This window comes from Nerophis ophidion, linkage group LG02 (genome assembly GCF_033978795.1).
Source record: "Nerophis ophidion isolate RoL-2023_Sa linkage group LG02, RoL_Noph_v1.0, whole genome shotgun sequence".
In the NCBI taxonomy this organism is placed as follows: Eukaryota; Metazoa; Chordata; class Actinopteri; order Syngnathiformes; family Syngnathidae; genus Nerophis; species Nerophis ophidion.
The window spans coordinates 23480988-23497133 of NC_084612.1; the positions used below are offsets into that span (position 1 = coordinate 23480988).

General features: G+C 39.6%; 1 protein-coding gene across 1 annotated transcript in view; it reads left to right on the plus strand.

The window, feature by feature from the left end:
* Positions 1–9618, plus strand: part of LOC133538218 (potassium channel subfamily K member 2-like) — a 15665-nt gene extending 6047 nt beyond the window's left edge. Inside the window, exons 6-9 of the mRNA XM_061879625.1 lie at positions 2206–2366; positions 4388–4574; positions 4658–4797; positions 7784–9618. Of these exons, the coding sequence (XP_061735609.1) occupies positions 2206–2366; positions 4388–4574; positions 4658–4797; positions 7784–8122 (827 nt within the window). The 3' untranslated portion in view covers positions 8123–9618. The remainder of the gene's footprint in view (positions 1–2205; positions 2367–4387; positions 4575–4657; positions 4798–7783) is intronic.
* The last annotated feature ends 6528 nt before the right edge of the window (positions 9619–16146 follow it).

A 16146-nucleotide genomic window follows, 5' to 3' on the forward strand; every position in this document is an offset into this window, starting at 1 on the left:
GGAGAGGCATTGAATTCTGGAATCCCCCCGCAACAATCCGAGGGGTCGGCGATTGTGCAGCTGAGCCGCATCAGAGTTGCCAAAGAGCCGCATGCGGCTCCGGAGCCGCGGGTTGCCGACCCCTGTTCTATACTTTTTTGAGGTTCATAACATGGACAAAAAATCTCCATATTTTGCAGGCATGTCAAGTATAGCGAAAAATGTTATATTTTTCAGGTGCCGAAAATGAAATTTCAAAATTTGCCCTCCAGTGCCACCTTTAAAATGAGAAAAAAATAGCCCCTCCAACCAGTTTCACGGATCAACACCAAAATCGCAAGATATGTCTATCATGACGGGACACACATAAAAATCTCAGCAACCCATACCTAAAAACGAACAGGAAGTTGGCAATCTCAGTTATCGTCTTCCGTTTTTCGACAAATAAAACGGCTTGTACTTTAACGAACTCCTCCGAGGGACTTTTATTAAATTAGTCATGGTTAAAATTAGATATACAGTACTACACATTGCGAACACATTTTTCCTACGCCGTAAGATGTGAGCGTGGTATTACGGCAAACTTTGCTCCGAAGGTTTATGGCCATTTTTCACCCAAAAAAAGGGGTTATGCTTTAACGGACTTCTTCAATGCACTTTGGCCAAATGAGTTGCGGTTTTGACCTCGCCATAAGATGTGGCCGTGGCATGGCGACAAACATTGATCCGATGAATCGCGACAAAACACACAATGTTTATAACTCGGGTCCAAAAATTCAGATCTTCATCTTATTTGGTAGAATGATGATGAGGACACCCTCAAGTGTCCATCGGGTCAGTATCTGTTCCTACCTACTCGTAGTGGGTGGAGCCTGGCGTTGAAAAATGCCCCACATCATCACCAATCTAACTGTCATTTCTGCACTATAGCTGATCAGAGACAGATACTAAACTATTGGGTTAAAATAAATTGCTAACATTTTTTTGTAAATGACAGCATGTAGACATGGCATGCCGCCAAACTTTGATGTGATGGTTTGCCACAAAACATGAAACGTTAATAAATCAATTTCACAACTTCAGATCTTGATCTTAATTGCTACAAATGAAGACAGTCTGAAGTGGCTTTATTTAATTTTTATTTAATGTAAATTATTTTGATTTCATTTAATTTGGTATTTTATTTTAGTACGGTCCTAGCAAGGCACCAGTATTAACCCCTTGTAATAAATAATTATAACAGTCAAAACTTTGTTGCTCCGATCTACCTGAAAACTTTGATGGTAAGTTGGGGTGTTGGGTGGGACTTAACAGCTTGATTACTGAGGCAGCCCATTCACCCCCTTGTGGTGGAAAATGATAAAAATCATACCTTCCTTGCGCCGATCATTCTGAATTTTTTGGTGGTGGGTCAAGGCAATCGGGAAGGACTAGACTGAGGGCATTATATGTGCCGGTCGACTTGCGTGAACCCCGCCAAGGGTGCAACGGCTCCGAGGGCCTGTTCAATGCTGCCTGCAGCTTTATTTGGCTTTGGTTCCTATTTTTATTCTGTGGTCATGAACACATCATAACTGGACCAAACTATGAAACAGAAATAATTGTTATAACAGCATAAAAGTAACATCGTGGAGGAATCTAAACAATCTTCATTTCAAAATGCAACAAATTGCACACTTGTCCTGGTTACCTACTTCCTGGATATCTTTAAAAATGTCACTAAGATTCCCATATTATTCAATTAGAAGTTAGATGCCAATAAAATGTCAAACTTGAATCAAACTTGGTTAATCCAACAGTCAACTTTTTGTAAATTGTGTGAAATGGGCGATTAATCGCATCTTAAAGCAATTAAGGCTAATTGGAGTGCACTACTTGCTCCAACCAGCAGAGGCGCTGTTTATTCAGTCTCAACTCACTTGGGGTCTGAAGAAGAGCAATACGTCAGTTATGGGACGTTGAGCGGCATCTATTCAGCATTATTCTGCTCAGTACCATACTGACATTGAAGCAGGAGTTCGGAACTTTCAAAGACAGTTACCCCCATCACATTAAAAATAATGTCACACAAAACACTAAATTGCCTCATATCTCTGCAGTGCTTCAGGTGCATTACATAGGTCATTTGAGAGTAATCTTGGCAATGAACTAACAAACCAGAGACAAAAAAAACTACCTCCTTGGAGGAGGAAACAGAATGACATGTTCCTCTGGTCTTTTCTGCAGGCTTTGGCAACATCTCTCCTCACACAGAAGGTGGAAGAATCTTCTGCATCATCTACGCTCTGCTAGGCATACCTCTGTTCGGCTTCCTGTTGGCCGGTGTGGGCGATCAGCTGGGCACCATCTTTGGAAAGATAATCGCCAGAGTGGAGAAGATGTTTGTGGTGAGTGCACTGGTCACATGATCACGAGTGCAGGTGATCGCACATGCGCATGTGTAGCAGGAATCACATCCACAAAAGGTGCCTTTTAATAATTCACACAAAAGCACTCTTGACAATGATCCTGTCACGCCAAGTTGTTTTAACGCACAGGACAGACAAACTGTGAACTTGTTGTACAGCCAGATTGAAGACTAAAATGGACACTTTGTAGCACTTTGTCTAGAAAGTTGTCACTGTGGCTAAAATGTATATACTGTAAATGGTTATAAAGTAATATTGATAATGTTGAATATATTTATATCAATAATTAGCATTTGGAATTGGAAATTATAGATACATGGATTAATCAATCAACAACTGTCATTTACTAGAATAATACTTTAAATGGGATGGAAGAATCTCTGAATGTATGGATGTAGATGTATAATGGATCTTGCTCAACTTCCCATAGTCTATGTCTTGTTTTATAGACTGTGAACTAGTTGAGATTGATACAACAGCACCTCTGCTGGTTGCAGCCAAGTAGTGCACTCCATGTCGCCTCAGTTGCTTGTCTGTCTGTCTTGTTCGTAGGAAAAATTTAGGCCATATTGTTGGACGTGGAGTTCCATATTATGTTTCTGGTTGGTCACTGCATCACTTTGTCCCAATCAAAGTGGCCTGTAGCGGTACGGTGGGTGACTGGGGCAAACGCACACAATGCAACACAGGGAACTCACAACTTTTTAAATTGGCAGCTCCATAAAATTGTTTTAAAAAAGTTTAATAAATACAGAAAATTGACCATTTCACTCTCCCAACTTTTTTCTGGGCATCCTCAGATCCCATCCCCTTCTATATCCCTCTCACACCTGGCGCCACTGGTAGGGTTCACTCATACATATGCGTACGTAGATACCGCCTTCCGGCTTGTCAAGCACGTCAACATGGCTGCCATCTTGAGCAGGGGTTTTGTCCGACTGATCAAAATGGTGTGCATCTGACTGGCACCAAATGTTTAATCATTGACTGACCTCTGTCTTATTAATGCAGTAAGGGACAAGCGGTAGAAAAATGAATGGATGGATAGTCATGGCTTTCCCCTGCTCAAGATAGCAGCTGCATTGACGCATCATTCCAATAAACAGGCGGCATCTAATTATCATATCTACGGGCTTACTTCATAGTAGCATGCTAACTTCCGGTTTCAGTGTACTTCTGTTGTGTTTTACCCGTATTGCATGAGTTTTGGGAGTGAGTGTCTTATTTGGACGTTGCTGTGTGTTTGCCCCGCACTTACTGTATGTGTTGTGAAATTGTATGTGTTTTGGCGGTTGGTGTGCGTTTTAGACGTTGCTGCACGTTTGCCCCTGTCGGCCACCGTACAGTAGCCAAAGCAATGCACAAACCAAGACAACAAGAGTGCCACACTAACACTAACAAAAGGAATATTGAACAGTAGCAATTTATTGATATTTGACTTTCTTGATGAATGATTACCCAAAGTGCCCTTTCCTAATTAAAACACTGACACACCTCCTAATCAATCAATCAATCAGGGAGTGGGCTAGGACCTTGAAAAATGTATTTGTAGACTTTGGACAGATTAGCTCCTATTCTAAAAGCTCCTGAGGGACTGTGAGTAATATATTATGATGACTAAGGCAGGTGCTTTATTGTCACTGTTTTTGTGAACGACTAATGGCTTTAAGGCCAGATCGTTTCTAGTGTTCCCAATGGGGATCTTTTTTTAGGAGGTAATGTTATCACAGCTCAATTGTCATGCATGTTGTTAAGCAATGTGTTTCAGTTTTTATGAATATATTTACCACTAAGTATTTGGTTTCATTTGAATATAACTGGTAATCAGTCGGTCAGATAATAGAATGTTAGAATACAATAATTTGTAGTTAGAGGAGAGGGTCAAAATGTTATAAAATTGAAGCAAAGGACTACTGAATATTGTACTTTTGATAACCTAGTAAGTACATGGTATTGGTCCAAGAAGCAGTAAAAAAGCACCTGGCCTGTGGTCCTTGCAGAACTGGGACGTGAGTCAGACCAAGATCCGGGTCATATCCACGCTTCTGTTCGTCTTGTTCGGCTGCTTGCTGTTTGTGGCCCTCCCGGCAGCGATATTTAAGTACATCGAGGGCTGGTCCGCACTGGAGTCGCTCTACTTTGTCGTCATCACCTTGACCACCATCGGGTTTGGGGACTTTGTCGCAGGTAAATCTTGTGACAAAAACATAATAGTCTCTTTATGTATCTGCCCCATGGGTATTATGTGTATGCCTTAATCTTGTTTCAAGGCGGGTCCGAAATCGAGTACCTGGACTATTACAAACCAGTGGTGTGGTTCTGGATTCTGGTCGGACTGGCTTACTTCGCTGCTATCCTCAGCATGATTGGAGACTGGCTGAGAGTAATTTCTAAGAGGACCAAAGAAGAGGTTTGTTGTTTTTTAGTACAAGTTTCCCTGGATAAAGTATTAATGTTTTTGAAATATTGACACATGGCAGTGTACATTCACTGGACATATTAGCTATACCATACTTGCCAACCCTCCCGGATCTTTCGGGAGACTCCCGAAATTCAGCGCCTCTCCCGGAAGAAATTTTCTCCCGAAAATCTCCCGAAATTCAGCCGGAGATGGAGGCCACTCCCCCTCCAGCTCCTTGCGGACCTGAGTGGGGACAGCCTGTTTTCACGTACGCTTTCCCACCGTAAAAACAGCCCAATCATGTTACAACATCTACGGATTTAAATAAAAAACTGCATACACAAGGAGACGAATCAGAAGAACGAGGAAGTTACAGCCATGGCAACGCCGTCTGTAATAGAGTGATTCTATGTTGTCTGTTGCCATCTCCTGGTGAATGTTGGCTACGGCGTTATGGGGTTGCTTTTTAATTGGCCAACGATTTACGTGGTGTTGGGCACCTGACGGCAAGTGAGGGAGTCTGTTCGGAAGCCCACAGTAAAGAGACATAACTTCATCACCTCGCCTGGTTATTGACTCCAACCCAAAATATTACACCGTCGACGAGCAAAATGAAGAAATAAATGGCAGAACAAAGGTTACTCAAATAGTGAAAGGTAAATGTTGTTGTTTTTTTTAGTAACAAACAAGCACAGTACAGTTAGTAAAACAACTGTGTTTTTATTACTGTGTATTTGATAGGTGCCGCCTGGATAAAATAAATATATATAGGTAGAATTAACGGAAAGTCATGTATTTCATATTTATATATATATATATATATATATATATATATATATATATATATATATATATATATATATATATATATATATATATATATATATATATATATATATATATATATATGAAATACTCGAGTTGGTGAATTGTAGATGTAAATATACTCCTCTCCTCTTAACTACGCCCCCCCGCCCCAACCAGGCCTTCGCCCCACCCCCGACCACACCCCCACCCCACACCCCCCACCTTCCGAAATCGGAGGTCTCAAGGTTGGCAAGTATGTATTAGCTATACTGTAAAACATAACATTTAAACAGCTACAGGTACCAGTATGATGCAATACAGTTTAACATCCACAATAATGAACATATGTCAATCAAAACTGCGCATCATTATCTTTTTAATAGTGGATCTCATTCAAAAGTACAGGTGTCTCTAATGAAGTGTGCTGTGAGTGTATATGTGTATAGATACATATATACGTATATGAACATATATATAGATATATATAGTATATCTATGTATACTATATATACATAGATAATATATGTATATGTATATTATATATACATATAATATATATAGATATATAGTATAGATACCTACATACGAATACATATAGATATAAAAATATATATATAGATATACAAATATATACATATAGTATATATAGATATATAGTATATATACATACATATGAATTCATATAGATATATAAATATATATATAGATATACAAATATATACATATAGTATATATAGATAGATAAAATATATACATACATACGAATACATATAGATATATAAATATATATAAAAAAATACAGTATATATATATATATATACATACATATATACTGTATGTATATATATGTAAATATACATACATATACACAGAGATATAAATATATACATACATATACATGTATACATACATATATATACACATACATACATACATACACACACATACATGCATTTATATATTTTTTAGAGAGTATACGGACAACAGCATCATGTATACGGACAACAGCATCATGTCTCTTAAAGGCCTACTGAAATGAGATGTTCTTATATAAACAGGGATAGCAGGTCCATTCTATGTGTCATACTTGATCATTTTGCGATATTGCCATATTTTTGCTGAAAGGATTTAGTAGAGAACATCGATGATAAAGTTTGCTACTTTAGGTCGCTAATAAAAAAGCCTTGCCTTTACCGGAAGTAACAGACGATGTGAGCGTGATGTCACGGGTTGTAGGGCTCCTCACATCCTCACATTGTGTATAATGTGAGCCTCCAGCAGCAAGAGCTATTCCGACCGAGAAAGCGACAATTTCCCCATTAATTTGAGGGAGGATGAAAGATTCGTGGATGAAGATATTGAGAGTAAAGGACTAGGAAAAAATAAAAATAAAAAAAAGGTTTAAAAAAATAGATAAATAAAAGGCGATTGTAGATGTTATTACACACATTTACTATGATAATTCTGGAAAATCCCTTATCTGCCCATTGTGTTAGTGTTTTAGTGAGATTAAATAGTACCTAAAGTCGGAGGGGTGTGGCCACAAGTACGTGTGTTGACCCAGTGTCTCTGAGGCAAGTCACGCCGATGTCGCCGGTAAAAGCAAACTTATTACCACAATTTTCTCACCGACAACTGCTGGTTGACATTTGGTCGGGACCCATGTTCGCTTGACCTCTCTGATCCATAGTAAAGCTTCGCCTTCGGGAATTTTAAACAAGGAAACACCGACCGACTGTGTTTGTGTGGCTAAAGGCTAAAAGCTCCCACCTCCATATTTCTACCTTGACTCCTCCATTATTAATTGAACAAATTGCAAAAGATTCAGCAACACAGATGTCCAGAATACTGTGGAATTATGCAATTAAAGCAGACTACTTATAGCTTGGATCGGGCTGGAAAATAATGTCCGCTACAACCTGAGACGTCAAACGCACGCGTCATCATACGAGTCATCATACCGCGACGTTTTCAACACGACACTTCGCTGGAAATTTAAAATTGCAATTTAGTAAACTAAAAAGGCCGTATTGGCATGTGTTGCAATGTTAATATTTCATCATTGATATATAAACTATCAGACTGCGTGGGGGGTAGTAGTGGGTTTCAGTAGGCCTTTAAAACCATTTTATAGATAATGCCAATTCCCTGTTTAGCTAAAGACTTATTGGCCTTTTTCTCTCAACAGGTAGGGGAAATTCGTGCTCACGCAGCAGAGTGGACCGCCAATGTGTCGGCAGAGTTCAAGGAAACACGAAGACGAGTCAGCGTGGAAATCTACGACAAGTTCCAGCGGGCAGCTTCCATCAAACGCAAGCTGTCGTCTGAGCTCAGCTTCAGCCCAGCACCCGAGCACGCGCTGCCCCGGAGGCTGTTTTTAGCCAATCACAGCGAGGAGCGTCAAAAGAGCGACAAAGAGGCGGGGCTTCAGGGGCTGACATCAACACTCACCCGAAACTGTGGCTTGTTTATGAACGGATTGGACCTGGAAAGAGGAGATATGAAAGTTATTGAACACATTAAATAGCGGGGGAAACACAAACTGTTTGAGTTCAGCTGTACAACACTGTGGATTTTGAGGAAGAAATATATTTATCCTTTCTTTATAAAAAGTATTAGTTTTAATATTGACTGCACAAGTTCTGCAGTGAGCATTGATAGAAATATAAAGGTTAAAGTCCTTGGAAACATTTGAACTATCACAGCAGCTGCGGATCATGTGAAGAGTAGGCTGGAATGTTTAATTTTATTGGACCCTGCAATAAGTTGAAGGTATTTTTGAAACTTTTTTCGATTATGATTATTCTCTAGGTCTTATCGTCACTAACCATCGTATAGGACACCGTAGTATATTTGTATCTTTCATAAAGATTTTGTTTCGTCAGTTGGAGCTGCAAGTTTAAAAGCAAGGCTACCAGGCTATGTGGCCAGTTTAGTTGAAGCATCACCGTGCCTTAAAGCTTTTATTTGTGCTAAAAGATAACGCACGAGCCTGGGAGGTGGACATGTAAGTGTCGTAAGTTAGTAACAAGATGATACATGGCGGTGGGGAGGCTTGGAAAAGTGCAGAAAAAGCATTGACATCAACAATATTTGCCTAATAAAGTGCCCCAAAATGTCACTTCATAAGGGCATGTTTAGTGCACAGGTCACTCTATAGATATTATTATGATTTAGGCTTAGTCTCTGGCTGAAAAAAACTGATATTGTAACAGGTGTGTGTTGAGTTTAAATAACCGCAATTGTACATAAGACAAAATGGGCTGACCCTAATCTTTTACATATAGTATATATTTGCATCTGTCACTTTACAGTATACACTTCCAAAGATGTTCACTAATATTTGTGTGTGTAAAAAAAGCACACGCGCAAACCAAAGAGGCCTATTCCACCTGCAGTTCAAAATGCACTTTGATTACACAGCAATTAGTTTGTCCATCCTGTTGTTTTACGATGAAGATCTGACTTAATCTCACTTTGCGATGCCCTGATAGTTACACCTCAAGCAGTAATACTGTACACACTATTTGGAAAAAGCAAAGTGAAAAGGGTGTTATTGTGTCTTATCTTTTCACGTTTACTTTGGTTTACACTGGGTTTATGTTGATTGTGGTGCTAAAATGTTACAATGAAAGAAAATGAATCAAAAGTAAAGTCGCAAAAGTGGTTAGGAATATGTTTAGTTAGGTTTATAGTGTTTGTGATAATCAAGGCTGTTTATTGAGTACTAACAACAGAGACACAGCTTTTTTTGCTAACTTGCTTTATTGTTGCTCCACCTACAACTTTTTAGGAGGTGCAAAAATAAACAAAAGCCACAAAATGTGTTTTTTTTCTGCCATATGTGCCAGATACAGTTTTTTATGACAATTTCCTCAAGTATTTTTGTACACTATGTTTTTTGGTGGCTTTTAGCATATTTCTACCACTGTCTGGAATGATGAATGTGTTTTATTAGAATCTAAATACAGTGATGTTTTGTACGCTACAGGAGTAGTAAATATACTTAAGTTTTGCCCTTGTCTTGTTCGCAGTGTCGTTATTTAAAGTGAGCTCATCCATTAGTACCTCACCTTGAAAGTGTTTTAAGATAAGAGCTATCTTTCTGCAAAGTGTTATTACTTAAGTCAGTGTTTTTCAACCACTGTGCCGTGGGAGATTATGTAATTTCACCTATTCGGGTTAAAAATGTTTTTTGCAAACCAGTAATTATAATTTACAAATGTGCCGTTGTTGAGTTTCGGTGCTGTCTAGAACTCAGCAGAGTAAGTGTGTTATACTCTTCCATATCAGTAGGTGGCAGCAAGTAGCTAATTACTTTGTCGATGACTGTAACATGGTTTGTTACGATACTAATATGCAGACGACACTGTGCAGGTAAAATGGTATCTAATGCTTACACCAAAAACAAACAAAAGGCGAGTGCCGCTAAAAAAAGGCATTGAAGCTTAGGCTATGCTTAGGCTATGCAAAATGAAACTAAAACTGAACTGGCTGGAAAGTAAAAAAAAAAACAGTATGCTGGACGACAGCAAAGACTTCCAGCATCCACAAAGTACATCTGAACATGACATGACAATCAACAATGTCCCAGCAAGGTAGGGTGGCGACAACGTAAATAATCTTGATTGCTAAAACAAAGCAGGTGTGGCGAACATCGCTCAAGGAAGACATTAAAACTGCTACAGGAAAATACCAACAAAACGGGAAAAGCCAAAATAGGAGAGCAAGACAAGAACTAAAACACTACACACAGGAAGACATCAAAACACTCAAAATAAGTCATGGTTTTATATATATATATAAATATATAATATATATATATACATATATATATATATATATATATATATATATATATATATACATATATGTATACATATATATATACATATATGTATACATATATATACATATAACAATAAATATATATATATATACATATACATATATATATATATACATATATATATATATATATATATATACATATATACATATATATATATATATATACATATACATATACATATATATATACATATATGTATACATATATATACATATAACAATAAATATATATATATATATACATATACATATATATATATATACATATATATATATATATATATATACATATATACATATATATATATATATATACATATACATATACATATATATATATATATATATATATATATATATATATATATATATATATATATATATATATACACAGCCCGGCCCCTGGCCATTTTTTTTTAACCCAATGCAGCCCCCGAGTCCAAACGTTTGGGGACCCCTGATATAGTGATTTCGCCAAATAACCACTTGGTTAAAGTACAGTGTTTTATTTCCCTATATTCAAACATAGTTTTACTGTTCAAACTGTGGGCAGCAAGGTGCAACAGGGTTTAGTGCATCTGCCTCACAATACGAAGGTCCTGAGTTAAATCCGGGGCTCGGGATCTTTCTGTGTGGAGTTTGCATGTTCTCCTCGTGACTGCGTCGGTTCCCTCCTGGTACTCCGGCTTCCTACCACCTCCAAAAATATGCACCAGGGGATAGGTTGATTGGCAACACTTAATTGGCCCTAGTGTGTGAATGTGAGTGTGAATGTTGTCTGGTTGTCTGTCTATCTGTGTTGGCCCTGTGATGAGGTGGCGCCTTGTCCAGGGTGTACACCGCCTTGCGCCCGAATGCAGCTGAGATAGGCTCCAGCACCCCCCGCGACTCCGCAAGGGACATGCAATAGAAAATGGATGGATGGATGTTCAAACTGTATATAATGTTACAGTGGCCAAAAATATTAAATATACTTGTTAAATACAATTTCTGCATTGTTTTAATGAATACTTAGGCCTGCTATGCTGCTGTATATTAATGTTGCTCATTATGGCAGTAAATGGAAAGCCAAGTTTTTGTGAGGTCGTACTTGGTGAAAAGCGTGTAAGAACCACGGAGCTGTAACACAAAGCTGACAAAAATGTTGTCTTATAACTGCTACCAAATGAAAGAATATCAAAATGTCCTAACTTGACTCTTCCATACGCTATCCTAGGTGGAAAAAGTCTGGACACCCCTGCCCTAGGGTGACTTCATGTTTCCAAACATAAGTGAATTGAACTTCAAACATCTCAAGACTGCCTTTCTTTAGCTTTTGTTACCACGTCCGTGCTATTTTGAGTTAGGGGACTTTGTGCTGTAATTTAAAGGGAAAGAAAGAAAAAGCCTGGGGTCTGGTGATGAAGAATAGCTCTAACTCTGCGTGTGTAATTAAACCTTCCATGTATCTTACCTTACATCCATTAGGACAAACGCATCCAAGTTAATAACGATAATGTTGGAGAAATGTAAACATTTTATTATCAAACCTTTTTTTCCTAAAAGTGTCCATTCACCAAATCGTCCTCTACTTGTTTTTTCTCCCCACAGTGCATTTTCATACAATTTGGAGTTAAACCAAGTATTTCATGAAAGACACATCTCAAGTAGCACAAAAGCCCATATATATATATATATATATATATATATATATATACAAAATGGATGGATGGATGTTCAAACTGTATATAAGATTAAGCCATCGTCGTGCATGACATTAGCAAGTCTGGTGGAGAGAGCGCAGCTCAGTGAGCATCTAAAGCACAGTTGTCCACCTCAGGGAAGTAATATGTGTTAGTAAAGCACTTGATCTTGATCTTTTCTTGCTGAATGTCACTATTTCCAGTTGGACAAAAAATATATACAAATACTTTGTGCGATTGCATATCATCCATCCATCCATCCATTTTCTACCGCTTATTCCCTTTTGGGTTCGCGGGAGGAGCTGGCGCCTATCTCAGATACAATCAGGCGGAAGGCGGGGTACACCCTGGACAAGTCGCCACCTCATCGCAGGGCCAACACAGATAGACGGACAACATTCACACTCACACACTAGGGCCAATTTAGTGTTGCCAATCAACCTATCCCCAGGTGCATGTCTTTGGAAGTGGGAGGAAGCCGGAATACCCGGAGGGAACCCACGCATTCACGGGGAGAACATGCAAACTCCACACAGAAAGATCCCGAGCCTGGGTTTGAACCCAGGACTGCAGGACCTTCGTGTTGTGAGGCAGACGCACTAACCCCTCTACCACTGTGAAGCCCCGATTGTATATCACTTAAACTTTTATATTATCCAAAAATGCAACACATACATACATTCTGACCAACAGCATCTCAGCATCTCTGTCTGGACTGGAGCTTGCAGTGCCTCAGAAAGGAAGTCTCTGCAGAAAGTGGTGAGGACGGCGGAAAAGATCATCAGGACTCCTCTTCCTCCTATCCAGCAGATCCGAAAAAGCCGCTGCCTGACCAGGGCTCAGAAAATCTGCAGAGACTCCTCCCACCCCCACCAAGGACTGTTTTCACTGCTGGACTCTAGAAAGAGGTTCCTCAGTCTCCGTAGCAGAACCACTAGGTTCTGTAACAGCTTCTTCCCTCAGGCCGTAAGACTCTTGAAAGCATAATAATTATCCCCTCAATTCCCCCCCAAAATTGATTAACTCGCTGGAATATACAGACAATATAACATACATCCACAAATGTGGATGCATATGCAAAAGAGCAATATATTTATCTGTACAGTAATCGATTTATTTAGGCAACCTTATTGCTCTTTTATCCTGCACTATCATGAGCTAATGCAACACAATTTCATTCTTATCTGTACTTCCATCCATCCATTCATCCATTTTCTACCGCTTAGTCCCTTATCTGTACTGTAAAGTTCAAATTTGAAGGACAATAAAAAGGAAGTCCAAGTCTATATTGTATTGTCGTACCAAACAATTTTTGTTGTAATAGAAATCCCTCCATCCATCCATCCATTTTCTACCGCTTATTCCCTTTCGGGGTCGCGGGGGGCGCTGGCGCCTATCTCAGCTACAACGGGCGGAAGGCGGGGTACACCCTGGACAAGTCGCCACCTCATCACAGGGCCAACACAGACAACATTCACACTCACATTCACACACTAGGGACCATTTAGTGTTGCCAATCAACTTATCCCCAGGTGCATGTCTTTGGAAGTGGGAGGAAGCCGGAGTACCCGGAGGGAACCCACGCATTCACGGGGAGAACATGCAAACTCCACACAGAAAGATCCCGAGCCTGGATTTGAACCCAGGACTGCAGGACCTTCGTATTGTGAGGCAGACGCACTAACCCCTCTGCCACCGTGAAGCCCTGTAATAGAAATACATACTTAAATATCTGACTGACTTAAGATTTTAAAGCATCAAATTGTACACTGCAAAAATTACAATAGATTTTATAGTTGAAAAAAAATTGGCAGCTCAGTAACCATTATTTTACTAAAAAAAAATCTGTGGAACCTTTTTTCTCATTTTCAGTAAAACACTGTGAAAACAAGTGTAGATTTTACACTAACCACGGTCAAACACTTTGTCTCCTATTTTGAAAGTGTGGTACCGTTTTTCCTTTTATAGTACTATGCTGTATAAAATAATCTATTTTATGGTAAAATTCAAGCAACGACTGTAAAATCTAGATATTCTTTTACAGTGTATGTAAATGGTAAGTGTGTTATACTTGCATAGCGCTTTTCGACCTTCAAGGTACTCAAAATGCTTTGACACTGTTTTGGCAAACTCTACAGAAGGCCAGAGCCTTCACCCACACAGAAGGCCTCATGTCCAAATATGAGTTTGGCTCCCATTTCCCCCAGAGGACACACATGGAATTACAGACACAAAATCCCAACAGCTGAAGACCATCACTAATCAGGAAGGCTCTCACCTGAAGCAATCAAAATCCACTCCTTTTAAGTCTGCAGCTCCAGCTCAAACTTCAGGTCAACAAACACTGCTCGAGGACAAATTAGCAAATACAGAAGAGGCCAACAAACACTGCTCCAGGAGAATTGACCAAATACAGAAGTGACAACTGTTTACAGAGACCAGAGTGGCTGACGGTGAGATGACTTTATATTATTTTGATGTTTGGATTTGATATGTTGGATTTATTTTAATTGCCAAGTGGTTGGTTGTTAAATGTTTAAATGTCAAATCCAAGCTGTGAAGGGTCACTATGTGTACTTTTGGAAACACGTTTACTTTAAAAATGGTTTATTGTAATTTGTTTATATTTGTCCCTAATTGCTTTTGTATTTGTCCACCTTTTTCAAAGGTTTTTCACCTTTCAGTAATTCAATGAAAAAAAGAGACAATCAAGTCCAAAATAAAAAGGAGAAACAAAGATTTGTCTCATCATTGGATTAAAACAAAGAGTGAAGTCCCAGTGAAACCCCTGGTCAAAATATCAAAATCCTTTTCAAGTTAGGGGAGAAAACAAAAAAAACAAACGTAACTTGACAGACACTATTTCCACATTCACCCATTCACACACTGGTGATGGGAGCTGCCATGGAAGGTTAACCACGACCCATCAGGAGCAAGGGTGAAGTGTCTTGCTCAAGGACACAACGGACGTAACACGGTTTGTAGAAGGTGGGGATTGAACCAGGAACATTCAAGTTGCTGGCATGGCCACTCTCCCAACCTTGCCACGCCACCCCCCTCAAATGGATAGGCAAAGTTATTTGGGCTTCTTTGTGACGTCACCACATGTTACCAGTCATGGCAAAGAGAAACAAATGTGATGATAACCATAGAGCTTACGGCATCAGTAGAATGGGATACAATTAAGAAGATGCTAGCATAAACAGCAACCATCCATTTTCTACCGCTTGTCCCTTTTGGGATGGCGGGGGTTGGGTGCTGGAGCCTATCTCAGCTGCATTCGGGCGGAAGGCGATGTACACCCTGAACAAGTCGCCACCTCATCGCAGGGCCAACACAGACAGACAACATTCACACACTAGGGCCAATTTAGTGTCGCCAATCAACCTATCCCCAGGTGCACGTCTTTGGAGGTGGGAGGAAGCCGAAGAACCCGGAGGGAACCCACGCAGTCACGGGGAGAACATGCAAACTCCCCACAGAAAGATCCCGAGCCCGGGATTGAAGTCAGGACCTTCGTATTGTAAAGCACATGCACTAACCCCTCCTCCACAATGCTGCCGGATCACCAGCATGTCATGACTAAGAAATAGCCACAAAAAGAGCATTTTACCGGTCAGGCATCTTTACTCTCACCAAGTACTTTATTTCAAATGTGTTCATTATCCAATGGTTTGTTGTGGGAACAACATTTTGGTGACAGTTTGACCCAGGAAAAGATTATTCACTTAACATTCGATGTGGCTTCCAGTCAATACCCATTGATCAGCTCATGTGCAGACGTAAAGATCATTGATTTGTCAGCTCAGGTCAGTGTGACCTTTTGACCCCTGGTTTAACCAAATAAAGGCGACACTCAAAAAAGCAATCATAATGTGTTCGTGGCTGTTGAAAGCAATGCATTGTGGGGTATGGGAACAAGAGAAGCCAGATGACCCAGTCTCTCTCGCACACACTTCTGTGCGGATATCTTCCTCTTCTGGCGGGTGCCAGAACCAACTCTCGTTAGGCATACGGG